The sequence below is a fragment of the Heteronotia binoei genome, chromosome 8, assembly GCF_032191835.1.
Source record: "Heteronotia binoei isolate CCM8104 ecotype False Entrance Well chromosome 8, APGP_CSIRO_Hbin_v1, whole genome shotgun sequence".
Lineage (NCBI taxonomy): Eukaryota > Metazoa > Chordata > Lepidosauria > Squamata > Gekkonidae > Heteronotia > Heteronotia binoei.
The window spans coordinates 110,981,577-111,008,518 of record NC_083230.1 but is presented as its reverse complement, the minus strand read 5'-3'; the positions used below and the strand labels follow the sequence as shown (position 1 = coordinate 111,008,518).

At 47.2% G+C, this 26,942-nt stretch overlaps 1 protein-coding gene across 1 annotated transcript in view; it reads right to left on the bottom strand.

The window, feature by feature from the left end:
• Positions 1–26,942, bottom strand: part of RERG (RAS like estrogen regulated growth inhibitor) — a 207,178-nt gene that overhangs the window by 158,478 nt on the left and 21,758 nt on the right. The window contains exon 2 of the mRNA XM_060244604.1: positions 20,174–20,354. Coding sequence (XP_060100587.1) covers positions 20,174–20,234 — 61 coding nt within the window. The 5' untranslated portion in view covers positions 20,235–20,354. The remainder of the gene's footprint in view (positions 1–20,173; positions 20,355–26,942) is intronic.

Below are 26,942 nucleotides of genomic sequence, written 5' to 3'. Positions count from 1 at the left end.
TGTATGTGGGTCAAAAGTGCCACAGATTGCCCATAGTTGGACATGGTGTGCCAGACTACACATTACTCCCCCTGGTCCCGCAAGGCACTTTTTATGTGACTCTTATCCTGGTCCGGGTTCGTGGCCTGTTAGCAACTGGGCTGTGAGTGGGGAAGCGGGGGAGGGGCAGTGAGTTCCATAAATCTAGCAAGGCATGCTGTGGGGAAACATTTTTCATCTCTCAGAACACCCCCCCCCAAAAAAAAAAAATCTGAAATGATGTTACTCTAATTTTGCAGAAGGGGGAATGAGACAGGGGCAGGAGAGATTGGTGAAGTAAAGTGAGCAAACTTGAGGACCTTGGAACTCTTTTTATATTTGAATGAATGGCATATAGATAGCAATTGGCATGGACTTCTTTTTAGATATTTGGAAATCGTTTACAGAAACCTCTGTGTAGATCTACTTCCACTGTTGTCTGTCTGTCCTTCCTTCCTCTCTTTATAAAACTACTCTGGTTCATGTTTCTTAAATATTTCTCTGGTTCATGCTTTTAGTTCATACTTCTTAAATATTTCTATCGTGCCCACCCCACAGGCAGCATGATAGCCAGTTTTACAATCATATACACCAGGGGTGGCCAAAATTTCTTAACATAAGAGCTGCAAAGAATGAACGTCAGAGGCTTGAGAGCCACAAAACATGAACTTCAGCTGTTTGAAAGCCACCAGAGGAAGGGGAGAGCAGGGGATGGAAGGAAGGAAGGAAATAGATGGGGAAGGGAGGGAGAGGTGTAGAGAAAGCAACTTTAACTTTAAATGCATTCTCCAAGCCACCAGCTGGCTTGACTTGGAGAAGTGATTTAAAGTGAGAAATGCCTTCTCCAAGCTGGCCAACTGGGCTTTTAAGATCCACACAATATGTGTGAAAGAGCCACATGTGGCTCCCAAGCCTTAGTTTGGCCACCCCTGATATACACTGTATTGGGTGTAGCATCTTAGAGCCCCGACCTGGGAAACATAGGCTAGCTCAGTCTCATCAGATCTCAGAAGTAAGGTAAGCCCTGGTTGCTATTCAGCTTCAAGACATTCAAGAAAGGGGCAGGCAATGGCAAACCACCCCCCGAATACTCCTGCTTTGAAAATTATTTATTTATTTATGTTTGTTTGAAACATAAATAAATTTATTTTTGTTTAAAAATTGGTTATCAATATTGGGGGGAGGGGCACCAGAAGTTAGCTTTGCCTAGGGCACCAGATAGTCTAGGGCCGGCCCTGACAGGAAACAATGGCAATGTGGATTCCTAACTGAGAATGAAGGTATGGTGGAGGGCAGGGCTCTCAAACACGTTAAAGACTATGGGCGCCTTTGGAATTCGGAGAGGGGGTGGTGAGTGCCACCTCAAAATGCCTATCACAGAAGGTGAAGCCAAACCCAAAATGGCTGCTTCTGGAGGTGAAGCCAAGTCCAAAATGGCTGCTTCAGGAGGTGAAGCCAAGCCCAAAATGGCTGCTTCTGGAGGTGAAGCCAAACCCAAAATGGCTGCTTCTGGAGGTGAAGCCAAACCCAAAATGGTTGCTTCAGGAGGTGGAGCCAAATGGAGACACCTCCTGGGAAGAAGGAAATCCTGAGTGTGGAATAGAAGCAAACACTGACAAAGGAAAGCTCAGTTGCTTATCAGTCCCACCCTCCTCATGTTTCAGTGGAAAATGCTTTCATTTGAATGAAGAAGAGTTGGTTTTATCCCCTGCTCTTCACTCCTCAAAGGAGTCTCATAGCAGCTTACAATCACCCTCACTTCCTCGTCCCACAACAGTCACTCTGCGAGGCAGGTGGGGCTAAAAGAGTTCTGAGAAAACTGCTCTTGATAGAACAGCTCTGAGAGAACTGTGACTGACCCAAGGTCACCCAGATAGCTGCATGTGGATGAGTGGGGAATCTAACCCGGTTCTCTCAAGCTAGAGTTCACTGCTCTTAGCCACGATACCAAGCTGGGGAGGCCTGGTGTAAGAAATGAGGGGAACCCTGGTGCAGTGAGTCTCTTGGCATTAGAAGAAGGGAACATTTGGTTAGTTGCATCAGGGCTGTTATTTTTTTTGCATCTATTCAAAGAGCCTAAAAGGACACTGAGAACGGAATAACGGAGAGAAAAGAGGTCTCGGCGAAGGACGACATTTGCATGCAACTGAACAGAGATCCCACCTTTTTATTCTGGCAAATTATGAACCGTCCAGCTGTTCGATGCATCATCGGAATAAATTGGGAAGGTCACTCACCCCACTCTGCCGGGCAGTCATGGGTATTCAAGTCACATCGTCTTAACTACGTCAATTAAATAATTAAAGCAATCACTGTAATCACATTTTTAAATATGGAGTTGGAAGGGCGAGTCGCTAATGACGAATGGAGTTGAAAAGTCATCATTCTAAGCAGTAATTTCCCCTCACATGCACACACTATCATGGCTGTGACCAGGGCCTTTTTTGTAGCAGGAACTCCTTTGCATATTAGGCCACACTCACCTGATGGAGCTAATCCTCCAAGAGCTTACAGGGCTGTTAGTACAGGATCTACTGTAAGCTCCAGGAGGATTGGCTACATCAAGGGGGCGTGGCCTAATATGCAAAGGAGGTCCTGCTAGAATTCCTTACAGGGCTGTTAGTACAGGACCTACTGTAAGCTCCAGGAGGATTGGCTACATCCGGCGTGCATGGCCTAACATGCAAAGGAGTTCCTGCTACAAAAAAAGGCCTTGGCTGTGACAAACAGTGTACGAGGGGTGGCCACAGTTTGCGGCTCTTTCACACATATTGTACAGCTCCCAGGGGCTGAGGAGGAACTTAATGCAGGCTTTCTCTCAAGTAAGCATGTTTAGCATCAGGACCTCAGTCAGCCTCTGAATGCTGACCTATAGGTGGGGGATTATTTCCGCCTTGTTTGAAGCGAGGAAGGAGGGGGAAGTAGGCAGGCTTCTCTTCCACCACAGAGGTCCCCCAAAGACCTAGAGTGGAGAAAGAGTGCAAGAGCTGAAGGAGCCACTGGAAGGAGAGACAGAATTAAGGAGGGCGGCACAGAACACCCCCATAGTTTGTACAGCTCTTGCAGGAGCTGTATTGACTAACCTTGGAGTCAAGGCAAAGAGAGATGCACATTGATGCAAATGGTGGTCAGTGCTTCATAAGATACCTGTGTGTTTCCTGCTGTTGCTGGTGCCAAAATAATAATTCCCCAAACTTTCCCTATGCTGGTCTTATGGGGCTGTTCAGGGCCAGCGCGTCCATTAGGCAGCCTGAGGCGGCCGCCTGGAGTGCGGTCTTAGAGGAAGGGCACCAGTTTAGGCCCTCCTGTCCACCCTCAACTCTGAGGTTGGGTTGCCAGGTCCAACGCAAGAAATATCTGGGGACTTTGGAGGTGGAGCCAGAAGACTTTGGGGTGGAGCCAGGGGACTTTGGGGGGTGGAGCCAGGAGCAAGGGTGTGAAAGGCACAACTGAAATCCAAAGGGAGTTCTGGCCATCACATTTAAAGTGACTGTGCCTTTTAAATGCCTTCCCTCCATTTGGAATAATGAAGGATAGGGGCAGCTTCTTTGGGGACTCATAGAATTGGACCCCCGGGACCAATCCTTTTGAAACTTGCTGGGTATTTTGCAGAGAGGCACCAATGAGTGCTAATGTTTTAAGCATGTTTTATTTTAAGGGGTTTTTTTAAAAAAAATCTTTAATTGTGTTTGTGTCCTTTATAAAGTTTATATCTCTGCGACCTAATCTTAAATCGGTACACATATGGCCTGGCCCGACAAGGTGTCATTTATGTGAGATCTGGCCCTCATAACAAATGAGTTTGACACCTCTAACTGGTCCTAAAGTCTATGGTCTACCATAAAGTTCACCCTCTGAAGCAGCCATTTTTCTCCAGGGGAACTGGTCTCTGTAGTCTGGAATCTGTTGTGAGATTCTGGGATAACTACAGATCTCACCTGGAGGTTCGCATCTAGGGTTACCACCTCCAGGCTGGGAAATACCTGGAGATTTGGGGGATGGACCTTGGGGAGGGCAAAGTTTGAGGAAGTGAAGGACCCCAGCAGGGTACAATGCCATAGAGTCCACCTTCCAAAGTCAGCATTTACTCCAGGTGAACTGATTTCTTTCTCCTGAAGATTAGTTGTAATGGTGGGAGATCTCCAGCCACCACCTGGAGCACGGGTGGCCAAACCATGGCTCAGGAGCCACATGTGGCTCTTTGACGCATATTGTGTGGCTCTCAAAGCCCCCACTGCCCCATCGGCTGGCTTGGAGAAAGCATTTGTCTCTTTAAATCACGTCTTTCAGCCAAGCTAGATGGCTGCTTTTAGAATGCATTTAAAGTTAAAGCTGCTTGCTCTTGACTTCTCTCTACCTCCCTCCCTCCATTGCAGCTCTCAGACCTCTGACGTTCAGGTCTTGTTAGGGCTGCCAAGTCCCCAGTCCAGGCGGGGATTCCCCCGTCCAAGAGGTTCCTAATCCACCGGCCCACATTGGGCTGGCAGGGGGAACCTCCCCTGACATTGCTGGGCGCAATGATGTCACCTGGAAGTGACATCATTGTGCCAGTGGCCACTCTAGGCATTTCCAGGAAAACTCTATGGTTTTCCCGGACGCGCTAGCCATTGGGGGGGACTAGGGTTGCCAAGTCCAATTCAAGAAATATCTAGGGACTTTGGGGGTGGAGCCAGGAGACATTAGGGGTGGAGCCAAGATCAAGGCTGTGGCAAGCATAATTGAACACCAATAACAAACTAAGAGGAACGGATCCTCCATGACAATGCACAGACCAGCTTATGCAGGACCCTCAAACAATCAATTACCACCATGCTTGACATTGGGAGGTATGCCAAGTATGCCAAAGCGGTCGCCATCACCTTCCCCCGCCTAAATACAGCCAGCGGGGGAGCACAGACAGAGCGGGTGACAAGGAGGGTGGGGGCAGGCCAGGAGAGTGGCGAGCCGCGAGTCTGGGTCCTAGAAGGACCCAGATTCGCGGCTCGCCACGCTCCTGGCCTGCCTGCAGCCTCCCCTTCTCTGATTTTAACATCAGAGGCGGAGCGGGCGACGCCTCTGCGCTGCCGCCTCTTCTCCATAGCTGCTTCTCCGAGATGGGCTCAGGCTGAGCCTATCTCGGAGGAGCAGCTACGGAGAAGAGGCGGCAGCGCAGCGGCGTCGCCTGCTCCGAGAAGGGGGGGCTCGCCACGCTCCTTGGCGCCGTTTCCCCCCTCCCCCGCTTCCATTTTTGGGGGGAGCGGGGGAAGAGGCTGGAAAACCTGGGGTCCCCCGCCAGGGCGGGAGGGTTGGGACCCCTAGGGGGGACTCTATGGTACCCGGAAGTGACATCATCGCGCCAGCAGCCACTCTAGGCATTTCCCTGAAAACTCTTTTTGTTTTCCCAGATGCTCTAGCCATTTGGGAGGGGAAACTCTATGGTACTCGGAAGTGATGTCATTACACTGGGCGCACTTTGCATACGTGAAGACAGTCCCCCGCCAGAAGCTGCGAGGGACTTGGCAACCCTAGGTCTTGTGTCTCTCAAACATCTGTCGTTTATTCTATGTGGCTCTTTCTTTTAGGAAGTTTGGCCACCCCTGGCCTGGAGGTTGGCAACTTTATTAGGAATCCTAGTGCAGTTTGAAAATTCAGCCTGAAGGCTTGCACCAGACGCAAATTCCAATCCTTTCCTTGCATCTCTCAGTCGGCTTCTAAAGATTTCATCAAATGCAGTAATATGAGAAAAAGGTGCTGACTCAACAGCGAAACCGGGGAAACCATGAGCGCAGCATCAAACAAAGGCCAGCATGCATGAAACAGCTTACAAGATACATCACAGGCTGAACTTTCAGATGACCTCTTCAGCGGAATCAGTTTACACATTTGGCCAGGGAATCATCCAATAAAAAGGGAATTCAAAAAAAGAGACGTGCATATATGAAACCATCCTATAAATATCCTGCATTCCTGGGATAACAGAAAAGATGAAGGCTCATCTTTTACTCTGAAAATGTAGATTTCATCTTTTTTAATGACCATGCATCTAAAGGCAAGAAACATAAGTTAAAACCGTAGACCAAAAAAAAAAAAAAATCACAGGAAATGCATTAGCGCCAAAAAACCTGCTGATACAAACAGATCTTTACCACTGGGCCCTGGCAGGAAACTATCATTATCTACAATCTCAGGAGATATATCCCTTTCCCATTTGCAAAACAGTTCTCCAAGGACAATATGAAGCGGGCCCTCTTAACAATTAGCCAAGCGGTCAGGTTTTCACAAAGCAAGGGAGCATACGCCATCCTCAGAGGCTAGCCATCTCGCACAGTCATTCAGCCAAAATGAGAGAGAGGTTGCCAACTCCAGGTTAGGAGAGTCCTGGAAGTTTCCACAGCGGAGCCTGAGAAGGGCACAGTTTGGGGAGGCAAGGGGCATAGAGATCAGCCTCCAAAGCAGCCATTTTCTCCAAGGGAACTAAATGCTGTCAGAACACGCAGCCTAATAAAAATATTTGCACTGCCTATAGTTAGGTTTGGAGGCTATTGAGTTCTGCTTAAAATATTTGATTTCCTCAGTAATTATACTGTAAGGATCTCAAGCTTTTCATAAAGAGAAAAATCAAAACGACCCATATAGAGAAATCCTTGGGCTGTTTGGATCCTATTGATGTTGCTATGTGCTTTGCTGAAGAGAAGTCTGGTTTAGAGTAAAGTTTTGTATTGCAGATAACTGAGAGACTTTACAAGACTTCTAGGACTCTTTAAAGATTTGCATTTGGAATGGACTCTTCGATAGTTTCTTGTAACTAAAGTGAGGCACTTAGTAACGCTATGTAGATCATGAGAGCCCAAATTGTGGCTTGGGAACCACATTTGGCTCTTTCACACGTATCTTGGAAGCCCCAACTGCCCCGTTGGCCAGCTTGGAGAAGGCATTTGTCTCTTTAAATAACTTCGCCAAGCCAGCCAGCCAGACGCTTGGAGAATGCATTTAAAGTAAAGTTGCTTTCTTTCCACCTCTACCTCCCTCCCATCTATTTTCCTTCCTTCCTTCCTTCCTTCCTTCCTTCCTTCCTTCCTTCCTTCCTTCCTTCCTTCCTTCCTTCCTTCCTTCCTTCCTTCCTTCCTCCCTTCCTTCCTTCCTGTCTTGTGGCTCTCAAACATCTGAGGTTCATGTCTTTTGGCTCTCAAACATCTGATGTTTAATCTATGTGACATTTATTCTATGAAGGAGGGAGGGAGGGAGGGAGGGAGGAAGGAAGGAAGGAAGGAAGGAAGGAAGGAAGGAAGGAAGGAAGGAAGGAAGGAAGGAAGGAAGGAAGGAAGGAAGGAAGGAAGGAAGGAAGGAAGGAAGGAAGGAAGGATACTTTAAATGCATTCTCCAAGCTGCTGGTTGGCTAGGCTTGGATAAATGATTTAAAGAGACATATGCCTTCTCCAAGCTGGCCGATGGGGTGCTGGGAGCTTCCAGAGCTACACAATGTGTGTGAAAAAGCCACATGTGGTTCCTAAGCCATCGTTTGGCCGCCCCTGCCATACACCTTCTCCACACTGTCAATTAATTAATGGATCCTAAAAGCTACCAACTGGGCTTGGCAGCAAGGTTATACAGGCTTCTGTGACTTGCAAAAGAAACTCTGGTTTCTTGGAAGTACCACCTAGAGTAGGCTTGCCAATCCCCAGGTCCCAGCAGGGGTTCTTCCGCTTTCCCAGGCTCCTTCCCGCCCCCAGTCAGCTGGCCAGCGGGGGGAAGCCCCACCCCCAAAGCCGCTATGTGACTTTCCCCCTCCGGAGGCTCCAGTCTCCAATTGGAAAGGCTTCCTCTTGGGATGGTGTGTCTGTGTTACTTGGAAGAAGCTGGCAGCAACTCGTGAGTAGAGAGGCCAATCCCTCACTTCAGAGTCACCAGAAACCAGTGTGTGTGGGGGGGAACTGAGCACTTCATTATTCCCTATGTGGAGATCAAATCTCATAGGGTATAATGGGGAAATGATCTGGAGGTTTCGGGGGCTCTGGGGGAGCTGTTTTTTGAGGTAGAGGCACCAAATTTTCAATATAGTATCTAGTGCCTCTCCCCAAAGTACCCCCCAAGTTTCAAAATGATTGGACCAGGGGGTCCAATTCTATGAGCCCCAAAAGAAGGTGCCCCTATCCTTAATTATTTCCTATGGAAGGAAGACATTTTAAAAGGTGTGCTGTCCCTTTATATGTGATAGCCATAACTCCCTTGGAGTTCAATTATGCTAGTCACACCCTTATTCCTGGCTCCGTCCCCAATGTCTCCTGGCTGCACCCCCAAAGTCTCCTGGCTCCACCCCCAAAGTCCCCAGATATTTCTTGAATTGGACTTGGCAACCCTAACCTAGAGAGGAAGGTCAGCTACGACCCACAGACAATTAGGGGAGTGCACAGGAACGAATTTCTGGCTGGCTTAGTGTAAGCGGGTGTGGTCTAATATGCAAATCAGTCTCTGCTGGGCTCTTTCTACAAAAAGCCCGGTGCGAAACAATGGTGCCATCAGGGGGTGTGGCCTAATATGCAAATGAGCTCCTGCTGGACTTTTCCTACCAAAAAAGCCCTGGGAGGAGGAGTGAGTATTTCAACATTTTCCTCAAGCCAAATCCTGTCTCTGACCAACAACTTTGACAACGAATACACTTCTTACCCAGGCAAGAATGAATGGTACCAGCCCACAATCCACCCTTCTAGCTCTTAAACAATATCACGTCCATGTAACAAGTCGTTGAGAGCAGCGTTAAAACAGCAAAATTAATTAAGGCGGTTCAAGGAGGCCAAAGGGCTAGAAAATATGCGAGGGCCGAAAAAGAGAGAGAGAGCCAAATTCCCTCCAGCGCAGAGTCCTCCGCCGGCTGTGCTCTTTCACCAAAAGCAAAACCCCCCTTTAATTAAGAGATCAATTAAGAGATGGTCTATGCTTCATCGCCAAAGGAAGGAACAAACAGCAACATTTCACCCACATAATGCAATTAGGGAATAATAACTAACGCGGAGGGTTCTGCAGCCAGTTCTTCTCTTCTGAGCACAATAATAAGCCTACTTTAACTAAATAATGAAGCCAATTACTTCAATGCATTAACTCAATTCTCACTGTTTCTCTCTCTCTCTGTCCCCCCCACCCCTCATTATTCTCAACTCTTGGGAGTGCAGCATTACGGAGTCTCTATCTATTTAAAAGCTATTTCAGGGCCATGTGCAATGTATGCGCTTGCCACAGGTACTCCACATGTCTTGCAATGAATACTTTGAAAGGGAAGGCATAAAAGCAAGTGTGGAAACTCATGGGGACATGCAGGCTTACGCCTAACGTATATTTACAGACGTACAGGGCTCTTTTTGTAGAAAAAGCCCAGCAGGAACTCATTTGCATATTAGGCCACACACCCCTGACATCACCATTGTTTCACACAAGGCTTTTTTGAAGAAAAAGCCCAGCAGGAACTCATTTTGCATATTAGGCCACACCCACTGACATCACCATTATTTCACACAGGCTTTTTTTGTAGAAAAAGCCCAGCAGGAACTCATTTGTATATTTGGCCACACCCCCTAAAGCCAAGCCAGCCAGAACTGGCCTTGCAGACATATGCCTTCCTTTTATGGTGCTTGTAAATTGTGGCAAACATTGGAATAGATGCAGTTCTATGGGACAAGCTTGGTTTTGCCCCTGAGTGTGCACGCAACAGGAGTCCTTGACCAATCCCAGCTTCCCTGAATAGGGTACATGTTTAAGTCACATGGGTTCAAGCAGCTACCAATCAAAAAGCAAACTTCAGAGAGCAATCTCGTGGGGAAAAAGCTAAATTATAGTTTAACAAAATGTTTAATTATACTGACCATGGCTTAAAAACAGAAGACGCATTTCTCAGCCACTATACCTATTACGTTAGCGTAACCAAAATGAGGCAGCATGGATGGACAGTGGGTAAAATTTCTGAGTTTCGCTGAGAAAAGGCACAGCCCAGAGTTGGGCAAACTGTGGCTCAGGAGCCACATGCAGCCCTTTCATATGCATTGTGCAGCTCCCAGAGGTGAAGGAGGAACTTAATGCAGGCTCAGTTTCAAGTAAGCGTGCTTAGCATGGGGACCTCAGTCAGCCTCAGAGTGCTGACCCCACAGGTAGGTTCCCCTTTAGTTTCATAGCTCTTGTAGGAGCTGTATTTACTAACCTAGGTGTCAAGGCAAAGACAGATGCATAATGATGCAAGTGGTGGTCAGTGCTTTATACGGTACAGGTGTGTTTCCTTCGCCCACTGGTGCAAAAAAAGAATTCCCTAACCTTTCCCTATGCTGGTCTTATGAGGAATGTTATTCCCAGCTTTTGTTTTTTGAAATGTCTACTTCTAGCATGGTTGTGTTGTAAAAAGCATACATGTATTTTATCTTTCTGTGCAAAGAATGTATTAAGAATCTTAATAAAAATGTGTGTGTAATATTTGTTCATGTCTCATGGCTCTCAAACATCTGATGTTTATTCTATGTGGCTCTTATGTTAAGCACATTTGGTACAGCCTTTACTCCTTGGGTTCCGTGGCCTTTTCACTTCATTGTTCACATCCTCCCCTCCTCTTGTGTCTATATGCCGGTGCAATTTTGTGCACAGTTACTTTGAGCCCAATATTTCTCTGGGCTCAGACTGGGGTCCACACAAGATTCCTGCACACGATCATACTGTATGTCTCCTAGCTGAGGATTCACAGCATGTTTCAGATGCAGTGGCCATAAAAACTTACATGGCAATGAATCTAGTTGTCTTTTAGGTTCTATGCTGCTGTCCAAAGTGTGGCTGTTGTGAGTCCTTTATTAGAAAGTGGCACACACACACAAGGTCTCACAATAAATAATAAATATATATACAGCCGCAGCTGACATGGTCATTTGTTATGAGGGCCAGATCTGACATAAATGAGCCCTTATCGGGCTGGGCCATGTCTGTCATAAAATGTAATGCCAGGTAGCGGAGATATAAACTTTATAAAGGATGCAAACAAACCCAGTTAAAGATTGTTTTAAAAAAAACTAAGATAAAACGTGCTTAAAGTATTAGCATTTTGCAACATTGTGATATCAAAGCAACCTGTCTTTCCCCCACCTTCCTCCCCAAGAGAGGAGCCTCAGCCAATGGAGAAAATAGAGGCCTTGCTCTGTAGCTTCTGTGCAATTGAGAAATCTTGGCAAAACAAGCTGTGACAAAGAAAGAAGCAAGAGAGAGGGAGAAGGAAACAGACTTGCTCGTGGGCCTGATAGAAGCCCTCTGGGGGCCTGATCTGGACCTTGGGCCACACGTTTGACACCCCTGCTCTAAAGTGTCCTTGAGAAGCCCTCCAGTCCCATCAAAATCCTTGCCTGCCATTCTTTTTACGTACTGATTGCCCAACCTTTCGCCTGCCCTTCCAACAGATCTTCACTTAAACATTTCAGGGTTACCTTAAATACCTTCAGGGTCACTCACGGATGGAAGTTGTTGGCATTCTTACCCAGGATATGAAATTCTTTATTAGACGCTTGAAGAAGCTAATGCGAAACAGGGGCAACTAGTACAAACCTGTTGCCTTATGGATTGCTGGCTGCACATATTTAAGAATTGGACACACCGAACATCAATCATTATTCGCCAGAAGTTTCCCAAAGAAGCCTTGGCATTGACTTGTTGGAGAAGGAGGGACTGGCGTTCTGGTACACTAGTTCCTTGGACTGTGCAAGAGACTGATTTATTTCATTTCTTTGGAACTTGAATATATTATAGATTTGTATTAATTGGACTGTTATTTGAATTATTGGTTTATTGGAGGCTCGTTTTCACAGGAGCTTTTGCTTTGGATCCCCCTGCCTTTCTTTGCCATGATTCTCTTTTTTGGTTACATATCCTCCAGGTGGGGCCTGGAGATCTCCTAGAATTAGAGCTGATCTCCAGACTACAGAGATCAGTTCTGCTGGAGGAAAAGGCAACTTTGGAGGGTGGACTCTATAACACTTCATCCCTGCCCAGCTCCCCCCCCCCCCTCCTCAAACCCTGCCATCTCCAGGCTTCACGCTCAATCTCCAGGAATTTCCTATCCCAGCGTTGGCAACCCTACGCTAGCACTGTGGACTGCACGCTCCCTCCTGCATCACACGCAAGTTGTTCCCCCTCAGTTCCCCCTCCCCATAAAACCACATCCAGACAGATCTTTCAAAACATCCCTTTCTCCCCCCCCCCTTTTGCCCCAAGACTGGAAGAGCCGCTGAGATCAGAAATCTTTCAGGGCTTTTATTGCAGTGGGAGCTCCTTTGCATATTAGGCCACACACCCCTGATGCAGCCAATCCTCCAAGAGCTTACAGGGCTCTTAGTACTGGGCCTTTTGTAAGCCCTTGGAGGGTTGGCTACATCAGGGGTGTGGCCTAATAGGCAAAGGAGTTCCCGCTACAAAAAAAAGCCCTGCTCCCCAGGATACCAAACGGTTTGGCTCCCAGTATGCAAACCTAAACGGAGAGATACCCTTCGAAGCTCATTGCCTTCAGGGCTCTCTGGCATACCTTTTAACTTTGGAGAAAGACTGGCATATCTGTGAAGGTCTGAGCCCCATGTCTGACTCTTAAAAAAAAAAAGAAAGAAATTAATGAGGATGAACAGAAGACAAGCAAAGCCAGTAGAAAACCCTGGCAGAGACATCTGGCAGCCCCAATCCTCTTATTTATTGCCCCATGTGTTTTGTTCTTTGCTGCGGATCAAGCCGATTCTGGCATCTTGGCTCACTTTTTGGCCGATACCATTTGGCAGGGACTCCCAGCTGTCTGGCCAACACTGAGAAGGAAGAGGTTTGCAGGCAGTTCAGACCACATATGTCATAAAGGCCGGAGATGCTCTGACAGCCTAGAATTAAGCGGGGCTTTCCCTTTGATGGTGAAACTCAGAAGAGCAGGAGAAAGAGAAACCCATCCATCAAATCATGTTCTCCACTAGCTGAGTGCATCCATCATGCCCAGCAGGGCTTTTTTTTTTTCCTAGCTGGAACTCCTTTGCATATTAGGCCACACACCAATGGTGTAGCCAGTCCTCCAAGAGCTTACAGGGCTCTTCATACAGGGTCTACTGTAAGCTCCAGAAGGAGGCGGCTGAGAGGTGATAGGATCGCCATCCTCAAGTCCTTGAAGGGCTGTCATATAGAGGATGGTGTGGAATTGTTTTCTGTGGCCCCAGGTAGGACCAAAATCAATGGGTTGAAATTAAATCAAAAGAGTTTCCGGCTCAACATTAGGAAGAACTTCCTGAACGTTAGAGCGGTTCCTCAGTGGAACAGGCTTCCTCGGGAGATGGTGGGCTCTCCTTCCTTGGAGGTTTTTAAACAGAGGCTAGAGGGCCATCTGACAGCAATGAAGATCCTGTGAATTTAGGGGGAGGTATTTGTGAGTTTCCTGCATTGTGCAGAGGGTTGGACTAGATGACCCCGGAGGTCCCTTCCAACTCTAGGATTCTGTGATTGGCTACATCAAGGGTAGTTCCCGCTACAAAAAAAGCCCTGATTGCTCAAAGTAGACACTCAGGTGACAAATCTCAAAAGCTAGAGCAGGTGTGTCAAACATGCAGTGTGGGGGCCAAATCAGGCCTCCAGAGGGCTCCTATCAGGCCCCCGATCAACCAGGACCATAGCCAGGATTTTAAAAGTCAGGGGGCTTTTTAAAAAGTCAGGGGGCACCCTTTCTCATCCACTGCGGGGCTTGCCATTTCTCAGAAGCCTTCTTGGGTACGGGCAAAAGCTGGAGGCTCTGAAAGTGGCCAAGTCGGGGCAGCCAACCCTAAAACTTCAGAGTCAAGGAGAGACTGCACCTTGCATGCAAGCACGAGGGTTCCTTCCATTTTCCTCTCCCCCAGCCCATTCCACATGGCTTCCTCTGCCTCCCTCCTCTCTGCCTGCTGCTTTTGCTGCTTCAGCGCACTGTGCCCTGCGCAGCTGCCGCTCATGGGAAAAAATATTAAGTGAGGCTGCCCAGCCTGGAAGTCAGGGGGCAGTGCCCCCACAGGCCCTCCTGTGGCTGCAGGCCTGCGATCAACTGGCTGTCATCTGCTTCTTTCTCCCTATATCTTGCTTCCTTCTGCATAACAGAAGGCTTGCTCAGCTGCACAGGAGCTACAGAGCAAAACCTCTAATTTCCTCCATTGGCTGAGGCTCCTCCCTTGGGGAGGAAGGGGGAGAGACGGATCTTCTTTTTCTAGATTCACTCAATTGCACAGCAGAGCTACTGAGCCAAGCCTCTCTTCCTTCTATTGGCTGAGGCTTCTCCCCCCCCGCCCCAGTCCCTTGGGGAAGGAAAGAGCCACAGCTTCCTTTGCCCAGTTCTCTGGATCCCATGGGAGAAATACAAAGAAAGCACCTTTATGATCAACACCTTTAAGTATGTTTTAAGGGGTTTTTTTTAAATATATAGTTAATTGTGTTTGTCCTTTATAAAGCTTATATCTCTGCTACCTAATCTTAAACATATGGCCTGGCCCAACATGGCCCAGCCCAACCCAACATGGCCCGGCCCAACAAGGTCTCATTTACGTCAGATCCGGCCCTCATAACAAATTTGTTCGACGCCCATGAGCTAGAGATTCAGGGTCCCCTAAGCGAATGCCAGACCTGCAGGAAAGAAGCTTCAATAGGGACAGGAAAGGTAAGATGAGGAAGCTGGTGCATCGTTGATCTGCATCTAAGAGCTGGGAAATCAAGACATAAAGCCAAGCCGCCAAAAAGGTTAGAACGATGAACAAGAAAGCAAAATGCGACCTTGACCTGGATAGCCCAGGCAAGCCCAATCTCATCAGCTCTGCAGGGCCAACCCTGTCAAGTACTTCGATAGAAGACCTCCAAAGAATACCAGGAGAGGGAGGCAGAGGTAGGCTGTATCAAAGCCACTTCTCTGAATGTCCTCCTTGCCCCAGTGGGGGTGCCTAGAAGTCACCATGATTTCCAGGCAGGGGTGGAATTCTAGCAGGAGCTCCTTTGCATATTAGGCCACACACTCCTGATGTAGCAAATCCTCCGAGAGCTTACAAAAAAGAGCCTTGTGAGCTCTTGGAGGACTGGCTACATCAGGGGTGTGTGGCCTCCTATGCAAAGGAGCTCCTGCTAGAATTCCACCCCTGTTTCCAGGCATCCACGCACACATGCACACACAAATACAACCCCCCCCCCCCCCCAAGTGAAATGTGACTATTCTTGTGGGCCAAATGTACAAAACATCAGTATATGATTCAATAACACAATCAGAGGAGCTAAAATATAATTTAAAAACAACAGTCTTGTGGTTCAGCATATGAATACCTAATCCCCATATAAAACAAATGTCCATTTACATAAATACAGGTTTCCAAGTACCGTATGTTTTGCCTCCATAAGCAAGAACCAGTCCCAGATGTGTTTCGGTACCTGACCTTCCTCAGCAGTATAAATCAAACTGAGAACTCCATTAATTTAACAATAACATACATAAAGCTGATCGTACGCAGAACGGACCTTGCGCACGCGAAGACGTTCACCAGTGGAGTAAGTCGTATCCGATTTGGCTGATTCTTTTTTTAGTTGTACCTGAGCACTCCACTGGAGCTTTGAACATTTCTTTTTGGACCCAAGAAGGTCCCGGAGCAAAGGAAATATCTTACATCTTGATAAGCTGCCCATGTTATATCGCAAGTGCCAAATTGCGTCCGACAATGGTTCTTGCATGTGGCGACAACATCTACTTTTAAATAGGGCCTTTTTTTGTATCAGGAACTCCTTTGCATATTAGGCCACCCACCCCTGATGTAGCCCATCATTCAAGAGCTTACAAGGCTCTTTTTTTGTAAGTTCTTGGAGGACTGGCTACATCAAAGGGGTATGGCCTAATATGCATAGGAGCTTCTGCTAGAAGTCCACCCCAGATTAGGGCCACACACCCCTGATGTAGCCAATCCTCCTGGAGCTCACAGTAGGCCCTGTACGAAGAGCCCTGTAAGGAATTCTAGCAGGACCTCCTTTGCCTATTAGGCCACACACCCCTGATGTAGCCAATCCTCCTGGAGCTCACAGTAGGCCCTGTACGAAGAGCCCTGTAAGGAATTCTAGCAGGGCCTCCTTTGCCTGTTAGGCCACACATCCCTGATGTAGCCAATCCTCCTGGAGCTCACAGTAGGCCCTGTACGAAGAGCCCTGTAAGGAATTCTAGCAGGACCTCCTTTGCCTATTAGGCCACACAACCCTGATGTAGCCAATCCTCCTGGAGCTCACAGTAGGCCCTGTACGAAGAGCCCTGTAAGGAATTCTAGCAGGACCTCCTTTGCCTATTAGGCCACATACCCCTGATGTAGCCAATCCTCCTGGAGCTCACAGTAGGCCCTGTATGAAGAGCCCTGTAAGGAATTCTAGCAGGACCTCCTTTGCCTATTAGGCCACACCTCCCTGATGGAGCCAATCCTCCTGGAGCTCACAGTAGGCCCTGTATGAAGAGCCCTGTAAGGAATTCTAGCAGGACCTCTTTTGCCTATTAGGCCACACCTCCCTGATGGAGCCAATCCTCCTGGAGCTCACAGTAGGCCCTGTACGAAGAGCCCTGTAAGGAATTCTAGCAGGACCTCCTTTGCCTGTTAGGCCACACAACCCTGATGTAGCCAATCCTCCTGGAGCTCACAGTAGGCCCTGTACGAAGAGCCCTGTAAGGAATTCTAGCAGGACCTCCTTTGCCTATTAGGCCACACACCCCTGATGTAGCCAATCCTCCTGGAGCTCACAGTAGGCCCTGTATGAAGAGCCCTGTAAGGAATTCTAGCAGGACCTCCTTTGCCTATTAGGCCACACCTCCCTGATGGAGCCAATCCTCCTGGAGCTCACAGTAGGCCCTGTACGAAGAGCCCTGTAAGGAATTCTAGCAGGACCTCCTTTGCCTGTTAGGCCACACTCCCCTGATGTAGCCAATCCTCCTGGAGCTTACAGTAGGCCTGTACGAAGAGCCCTGTAAGCTCTCTGAGGATTGACTACATCAGGGGTGCGTGGCCTAATACGCAAAGGCGTTCCTGCTACAAAGAAAGCCCTGCTACGTTCTATATATTTTCTCTTAACATGTTCTTTTCCCTAAAAGTGCCTGCGCTAGCAACATTCCTGTCATCCCAACGTTCAGGGCCTTAACTGGCAGACTGCTCATCCCAAGCTCCTTTTCAGATGCGGACCAGAAGGGAGTTAATGTGCCCCCCACAGTAAGACAGACAGCAGCCCTTTTCTCTCTCCCATGTCAAGTCCAGATGTCAGCTCTTCTCTCCCTACCACGTCAAGCCCAAAAGGATAACGCCGTAACTCAAAAAAACTGCCACAAACCTGGGTCATTCCAAACAGTCATGCTGACCTTGCTGAACAAATCCTATTTATTAATGAAACCACTCAAGCGCTGAGATAACATAAAGCCACTCCACAAAGCAGAACTCACCTCATACATCTCTCTGCTTTCTACAGGCAGTAGGACAGATTTCATTCCCATAGCAGGAAGGGCCTGTGACTTAGGTTGCCAACTCCAGGTTAGGAAATTCCTGGAGATATGGGGGTGGAGTTTTGGGAGGGCGGGGTTTGGAGAGGGGAGGGACCACAGCAGGGTACAATGCAAAGTCCACCCTCCAAAGCAGCCATTTTCTCCGGAGGATAGGGTTGCCAAGTCCAATTCAAGAAATATCTGGGGACTTTGGGGGTGGAGCCAGGAGACATTAGGGATGGAGCCAAGATCAAGGCTGTGACAAGCATAATTGAACTCCAAAGGGGGTTCCGGCCATCACATTTCAAGGGACAGCACACCTTTTCAATTCCTTCCTTCCACAGGAAATAATGAAGGATAGGGGCACCTTCTTTTGGGACTTATAGAATTGGACCCCCTGGTCCAATCTTTTTGAAACTTGGGGGGTTTCATGCTATACTGAAAATTTGGTGCCTCTACCCCCAAAAACAGCCCCCCCAGAGCCCCAGATACCCGCGGATCAATTCTCCATGATTTTCTATGGGAATAAATCTCCATAGGCAATAACAGAGTTCCCAGCAGACATTTCCCTCCCCTCCACCCGCTTTCTGACGACCCTGAAGCAGCGGGAGGGCCTCCAAACCGGGGGATCCCCTGCCCCCACCTGGGGCTTGGCAACCCTACCGGAGGAGCTGATCTTTCTAGTCTGGAGAGCATAATTTTGGGAGATCTCTGAGCACCTGACAACACTATCTGGGGGTGGAGCCCGAAGAAGAAGACTGCAGATTTATATCCCGCCTTTCTCTCTGAATCAGAGACTCAGAGTGGCTCACAATCTCTTTTACCTTCCTCCCCCACAACAGACACCCTGTGAGGTGGGTGGGGCTGGAGAGGGCTCTCACAGCAGCTGCCCTTTCAAGGACAACCTCTGCCAGAGCTGTGGCTGACCCAAGGCCATTCCAGCAGCTGCAAGTGGAGGAGTGGGGAATCAAACCTGGTTCTCCCAGACAAGAGTCCGCACACTTACACTTAACCACTACACCAAACTGGCTCTCCAGGGTGAAGCTGAAAGGGGGCGGGAGCTGAGCAGAGATATGATGCCATAGAGTCTACCATCCAGTGCTGCCATTTTCTCCAGGGGGAACTGCTCTTTCCAGTCTGCAGATCAGTTGTAATCATGGGAGGTCTCCAGCCACCATCTGGAGGTTGGCAAGCCTAAATTTGCCCGCTCTAGACTGGGAAGTCCCTGGAGGTTACGGGGGAGACCTACACTGTGAAGAGGTTCAGCCTAGCAGCAGCTGTTCCCATGCCTTGGCTCTAAGATCCAAGGAACCTCAATCACATTTCACATGTCTAGCATGAAAGCAAGACTTCTAAGTTGGCTTGAGTGGCAATGCAACTTTTTACAGAGGAATGATCCCTCTGTTGGCTTATATATGGAGTTCCCAGAAGCTCTTTGTGACAGGGGTGACTGTTCTACTAAGCACCCCACTGGAACGATCACCCTGTTGTTGCTTCAGGTGTCAAAATTTACCTTTCAGAAAATGGCACAGTAGATACAGGTAGCGATTTAAAACAAGTTTTGGTTTATTTACAGATTGGTTGGGAAGGGATGGGATGGGATGTTTACATAGTTTTTTGGGATTTAGAAGATGTAAGCAGACAGTTAAAACTGAACACAGAACTATGTCTGAGGTTGCTGACTTCACAAGATACAGTGTTACCCTTCAGTTGGTTTGACTTTCACTGAAGGTATCCTCAATGTTAAAAGTCTATCTTTTTGTAGCTGTTCTAGATATCTGGGTAACTTTCCCACTTTCTAATCACACAATCTTGTGTGTATCCTGCTTGGTCCCTTAGGTTACAAGACTAAGGTCTCTCCACTAGACCTCTTTCTCTGGCATCATCATTACTATCTTCCGTTGAATATAAATAACCTGCACTTTTGGCACCTTTTGAGGGCCTTTCAGTGCCACCTCAAAACATTTGTCAAAGCCTGATCTACCAGACTGTCTTTCCCACCTTTGGACCCTAAGCTTAATACAGGAAGCTTTTCTTTCTCCATTTTGATTCTGTTTTACATATACAGGGGCTGTTCTTAATGTCTGAGAACAGCCTTCCACCAGAAATTCCACTTTTCAAAGTCACTCCACATAGCCTCTGAATCAGACTCTGCTCTGTGTTTCTTGATACACACTAGAGAGCATCACAAAGACCAGCACTCTCTTTTCCAGTCATTCTCCAACTCCTTCCAGCCTGTAACTGCTTTCTTCAACTGCCTAACTGTCACCCTCTTTTGACAGTTAGAAGCAGCTCATCAATCAGAGTGAGTTCCGTTAGTTGTCACTCACATGCATTGCATCTCAACATGCAGGTACCAGCTGTCCATCACAGTCTTCCATCCAGACACCTCCCTGACCCATGGAGTTGCAACAGAGAGTACCGTACCACACGTCTTCAGACCATACCCTGGTGGTCCATTAAGGTTCAGGTGTTTTCTGCAATTTTCTAGCCCCCAGTCCCTTTATACATCAACAGAGGAATCAGTCTCTTACAGAAAACACATTTAACATTTTGAGAGCTTTTATAGGCTTCCTCTCCTTTGTTGTTTGGCTCTTTGCCCACCTGGAATCTTCCTCCTTCTGCCTACAAAAAGGCTTTTCCAAACAACAGCAGCAAAGCGAGGAATGCAAAAGGAAACTGAGAAGGTTGACCTACCTGACTTCCCAACTCCTGCTCGCCCGAAGATGGCTAACTTCACTTCGGCGCTCTTCGCCATGGTGAGGAACGCAGGGAATCCTGGAGGTGATTTCACAGGTTTACCCAAATTGGAGTGGAGAATAAATGTCTCGGTCTTCTCTTCAGCTCGACCATGTCATCATCATTTCCAAAGCAAGATCTAGGAGAAAAGGAGCCAAGAGATGGTGAGGAGGAGGGCCAACAATGTTGGCGATTTTGAAAAAAAAAAAAACTTGAACAATCTTATGCAATCCTATTCAGACTCACTCCAGCTTAAAACCACAGAAAGCAATGGTTTTCAAACAGGGACAAACTATGCATGGGATTGCAATGATGGGCAGGCAGTTCAGATGTGTACGACTCATCTGCTCCCCCTCCCCAACAATATAAAAGCATTTTCAGTCAGATATTGTTATCACGGTCAGCTCAACCTGGTGCTGGAGATCTCCTGCAATTACAACCCATCTCCAGAGTACATGGAACCAGGGCTTTTTTTGTAGCAAGCACTCCTTTGCATAGTAGGCCACACCTCCCTGATGTAGCCAATCCTCCAAGAGCTTACAGGGCTCTTCTTACAGAGCCTTCTGTAAGCTCTTGGAGGATTGGCTACATCAGGTGTGGGTGGGTGTGGCCTAATATGCAAAGGAGTTCTTGCTACAAAAAAGCCCTGCATGGAACAGTTTCCCAGTAGAAAACGGCTCCTTTGGAATCTCTGGTATTATACCCCACTGAGCTTGTTCCATAGAGAACAGGAGAAAATTTTTGTAAGGAGTAAGAGATTTGAGTAACAGTACGTATCAGTGTGGTTACCGCTGAGCAGCCAGGAGAAACCAATAATACACTTCGGCTCAACTTGAACTGACCAATCGAGACAGCGATTCTTGAAAAAGAATTTGTTTGAAACTGACAGACAACTGTAGAATCTGTCCATAGAATTGTGGAGAGTACATTACAGCTGGAGACTTGGTGTTTGAGGCATCTATAGAGAATGGCACCTTAGAGACTGTGCCAAGTTGGAATGAAATTTACAAGTGCTTTGTATAATTGTGACAAAGTAGAAATGACCCTAAAGTATTGATTTTGGATTGGTGACTTACTCATGACATATTATTTGCCTACACTTGTATAGAGCAATTATACTTGTTTTCATATTAACTATCTAAGCGATTGAGTGTATTTGCACTTATATTAGTATAAACTGAAGAGCCCCGTGCCGCAGAGTAGTCAGCTGCAGTACTGCAGTTGAAGCTCTGCTCATGAACTGAGTTCGATCTCAGCGGAAGCTGGGTTCAGGTGGCTGGCTCAAGGTTGACTTAACCTTCCATGGCCGGTAAAATGAGTACCGAGCTTGCTGGAGGGGAAGTGTAAATGACTGGAAAAGGCAATGGCAAGTAAAGTAAAGGTAGTTCCCTGTGCAAGCACCAGTTGTTTCCGACTCTGGGGTGAAATCTGCCAAGAAAACATCCTGATGTAATGTCACCCCATGGGTCGGTATTAACTCAGTGCTTGCTCAGGGGAATTTACCTTTATCTTTACCTTTAGTATTAATTATATACATGGTTGAGCACAGGGTACTATTTCTACCTTTGGAATCTATGGCATTATACCTCACTGAGCTCCCTCCCCTTACCAAACTTCACCCTCCCCAGGTTCCACCCTCAAATCTCCAGGAATTTCTCAAGTCAGAGTTAGCAACCTTGGTCAGCAACAAGCCACACCCCGACAACCTTCCTTCTGAAGAGTCAGAACTCTTCTCTCCATCTGTGATGGAGAACTGTAAGAGCTGGTTGATCCAAATTCAGAGGGATCAGTTTCTAGGATGTATACCGCAGTGATGCTCTGTCTTCTTGGGGGGGTGGGACAGTGGGAGGGTTTCTGGAGTTCTGACTTCACTGATGGACCTCCTGATGGTCCTTGGGGTTTTTTGGCCACTGTGTGACACAGAGTGTTGGACTGGATGGGCCCTTGGCCTGATCCAATATGGCGTCTCTTATGTTCTTATGTTCTTACGGATTCACCCCCTCGTTAGAATGAGATGGATGTCCCCTGTTTCCTCAAAGATACTCCCTGTAAAGCTGAAAACTAGGGGGCGAAGGACAAGCTTAAGTAGGAGCCTTCCTCAAGTGCTAACTTTCCAAAAAGCAGGGTATTTACGTTGCGGGAGAGCGTTTGCGAGTCCCCTCCTCTCACCTTGACAGTCACTGAAGGGCCACAGTATGGGACTCTATGGGATGGTTTGAATTCAGGTTCTGTACAGGAGATGGCTTGTAAGTTTTTAATAATTGCAGAGAAGCTGTCAAAGTTCTCTCTCTGCAACTATCAAAGGCTAAGGAGCCCTGCCCCCTGTTCAGTCTAGTCGGGGCTTTGTTTTTGTAGCAGGAGCTCCTTTGCATATTAGGCCACAACCCCCTGATGTAGTCAATCCTCCACGAGCTTACAGAAGGCCCTGCACTAAGAGCCCTCTAAACTCTTGGAGGACTGGCCACCTAAGAGGGATGCGACCTAATATGCAAAGGAGTTCCTGCTACAAAAAAAGCCCTGAGTCTAGTAGCCCAAAGGGAGGGAAGAACAAGATTCCCCCCCCCCCATTCTGTGCCAGTCCACACTCTAGAATGGGCAACCCCTAGGTGGGACCTGGAGATCCATGTTGCTAAAGTTTGTACTTGGCCTGCAGTATGATGCTTTTGTGTACCCCACCATAGTCTTCTCCTCTGCTGATCAACACACATGCACATTTCAATTGCTACACGGTTCTTCCCCTCTTCCGTTTCACTTTCACGACAACCCTGCAAGGTAGGTTAGGTTGAAAAGGAGTGAGCAGCCCAGGGTCACCCCATCAGCTTTGTGGCTGAGTTTGGAGATTTGAATTCAGGTCTCTTCAGTTTTCATCAAGCACTAACTGTATCTGGGGCTGCTGAGGGTGTTCAGAGCGCTATATGGGATTTCTTGTATATATTTTACATCTTTTTAAATGGCAGGCACGGAAAGCTTTTTCTCATTCATTGTACATAGAAGGCCATCCATCAGTGTTTGGGGAAACTTGTGACTGGAATTGGGTATTGCCAGGACTTTTTTTTTTAAAGCAGGAATGCAGTTACAGCTAGCTTGGTATCAGGGGGTGTGGCCTAATGTGCAAATGAGTTCCTGCTAGGCTTTTCCTACAAAAAAGCCCTGTGTGAATCAATGGTGACATCAGGGGTGTGGCCTAATATGCAAATGAGTACCTGTTGGGCTTTCCCTACCAAAAAAAGCCCTGAGTAAAACAATGGTGACATCAAAGGGTGTGGCCTAATATGCAAAGGAGTTCCAGCTGGGCTTTTTCTACAAAAAAGTCATGTGAAAAAATGGTGACATCGGGGTGTGTGGTCTAATATGCAAATGAGCTCTTGCTGGGCTTTTTCTTTAAAAAAAAAAAAAGCCCTGAGTATTGCCAAATCCAGCTCCGGAAATTCCTTGAGATTTGGGGTTGCAGCCTGGGGAATGCGGGGTTTGAGGAGAGGTATCTCAGTGGGGCATAATGCCATGCAGTCTGCCTTCCAAAGCAGCCATTCGCTCCAGAGGAATGGGTCACTCTAGTCTAGTCAGTTATAATGCCGGCAGGTCTCCAGGCCCCACCTGGAGGATTGCAACACAACAGAGAAATGCAGCTATATGGAGCAGGGTAAAGGTACAAAAACCTCCACAAGAACCAGCCTCAACAATAAAGAAATTTAAGTGTGATTTACAATAATTCTTATAACCAAAATAAACATAGAGAAGAGTGCAACTCTGTCGCGTTCTGATGCCTTGCGGCATTACATCATTCTACTCATCCGTTCACCCAAAAAGATTGGAGCGTTGTACTCTGTCTGAATATCGACCTTTTTCACCATAGCCCGGATCTTCAGTTGGAGAAACTTTATGTTCAGAGACTTAAGTACTATGGACACAGGCGTGGTCAGTGTTCTGTTACTTTAAATGTGATTAATTTCACTTTTGGTATGTTTACTTTGGTTATAAGAATGATTGTAAATCACACTTACATTTCTTTATTGTTGAGGCTGGTTCTCGCAGAGGTTTTTGTACCTTTACCCTGCCCAACCTGGAGGATGGCAACCCTAGGTGGGTCAAGTGCCCACATATAACTAGGGTTGCCAAGTCCAATTCAAGAAATATCTGGGGACTTTGGGGGTGGAGCCAGGAGACTTTGAGGGTGGAGCCAGGAGATATTAGGGGTGGAGCCAAGATCAAGGCTGTGACAAGCATAATTGAACTCCAAAGGGAGTTCTGACCATCACTTTTAAAGGGACGGCACACCTTTTCAATTCCTTCCTTCCATAGGAAATAATGAAGGATAGGGACACCTTCTTTTGGGGCTCATAGAATCAGACCCCCTGGTCCAATCTTTTTGAAACTTGGGGGATATTTTGGGGAGAAGCACTAGATGCTATACAGAAAATTTGGTGCCTCTACCCCAAGAAACAGCCCCCCCCCAGAGCCCCAGATACCCGCAGATCAATTCTCCATGATTTTCTATGGGAATAAATCTCCATAGGGAATAATAGAGTTCCCAGCAGACATTTCCCTCCAAACTGGGGGATCCCCTGCCCCCACCTGGGGATTGGCAACCCTACATATAACGCACACAACCGACATCTCTCAACATATCATTCAAGTTATATTCAAAAACGCTCCTTCCTCCCCTTCCCCAGTAAGAGAGAGTTTCAATTATCCTCCCTCCTTGTTGGCCTTGAAGTCACTCGGTATTGACACATTTTCATATCCCTGCGTATAATGAACGAGCTACCCATTAACGCCTTTGCAGAGACTCGACTCCTCACAGATTACAGTAACCCTATTGATTACTCAGCGGGGCGCATTTTAAAAGCAACCCCGGTTCAAAACACATGAATAGTGACATTTTCCCTCTACAAAACAAGGGATGTGTTAAAAACTCCTCACGGAAAACCCTTCAGCGTAACCTGCCTCACAAGTGGGGCGGCGGATTAAAAAAGGCTGGGTGAGCGATGCATCTCTCGGTGTTTTACAAGGATGAGAAGTTCTCCTCCACTTCTGTTTGGTGGAGGAGCCCTTATCTGAAAATGCAGAGGGTGGAGTGGTTGTTAAGTCCCTTGGTCCTTCTTTCTCCTCAGCAAGCCACAGCAAAGCAAGCAGATTTCAGCTCTTGAGACAAAGAAAGATTCAGTAACGTATAGAAACAGCAATAGGCCTCGGCATCTACCCACCCACACGCCATATTTCATTAAAGTTGGGTCCCCTCAGGGGTAGAATTCTAGCAGGAGCTCCTTTGCATATTAGGCTACACACCCCTGATGTAGCCAATCCTTCAAGAGCTTACAAAAAAGAGCCTTGTAAGCTCTTGGAGGATTGGCTACATCAGGGGGTGTGGCCCCAATATGCAAAGGAGCTCCTGCTAGAATTCCACCCCTGGGTCCCCTTATAGCTCAAACTTTGGGTCAGTTCAAACTAAGGTCAAGTCCAAAACACCTGTTAACTGAACTGGAAAAAAACCACAGTGGGTAGTAAGGTTGCCAACCTCCAGGAGTGACCTGGAAATCTCTCACTATTACAGTTGATCTCCAGACAACCAAGGTCACTCTCTACACTATTGAGGCTTGTGCGCATATTAATAAAGCACTACAATCAGGGCTTTTTTTTGTAGCAGGAACTCCTTTGCATATTAGGCCACACAATCCTCCAAGATTGTAACCTGAGGTAACCAATCCTCTAAGAGCTTACAGGGCTCTTAGTACAGGGCCTACTGTAAGCTCTTGAAGGATTGGCTACATAAGAACGATGTGGCCTAATATGCATAGGAGGTCCTGCTACAAGAAAAGCCCTGAGAAACTCAGTCTCCATCTCATCATAAGACTACATCAAGATTCCTTTTGCTTTACTGATGTGCTCATGCGTCCTATCATGCACACGCGATACAGTCAGGCCCAATCACACCAAGATTTCTTGTTGCTGGTGGTGAGTAGGGTACATTTTACCAGAGGCCCTCATGCACATTGGCACCATGTTGTAGCCAGGGGTGGAATTCTAGCAGGAGCTCTTTTGCCACACCGCTCTGATGTAGCCAATCCTCCAAGAGCTTACAAAAAAGAGTCTTGTAAGTTCTTGGAGGATTGGCTACATCATGGGTGTGGCTTAATATGCAAAGGAGCTCCTGCTAGAATTCCACCCCGGCCGTAGCAATGCAAAAGACCTGAAGGAATGGAAAGCTGCAGCAATGCACATATGCACAACTCTGCACAAAATTCAGAAATGAAAAAAAAAATGAAATGATAAAGTGTTCCTAGACCATGAGGGCATCCAATGAAGTTGATGGGCAATAGATTCAGGGCAGATAAAAGGAAATACCTATTTAACTCAATGGGTGATTAAAATGGAACTAAAGGGAACCTCCACATTTAGAGGCAGGCAGCCTCTGAATCCCAGAGCAAGGAGGCAACATCAGAGGAAGGCCTTGGTCTCTACGCCCTGTTGTTGGCTGTCCGGAGGAACTGGTTGCCCATCGTGTGAGGCAGGATGCTGGACTAAAGGGACCACTGCTTTGATCCAGCAGGGCTCTTCTGATGTTCTTATGTCAATTTCACTTTGGAAGCAAGGCCAGGTAATTCAAAAGCTCCGAAGTCCTAGGAGAAATTTAAAGGAGCATTTTGAAAACATCCCTAACTTATGTACTTAACTTCTTTACTCAGGCTTTCAAAAGGAATATGTGATCTGGCCTGGGAGGAATCGTAAT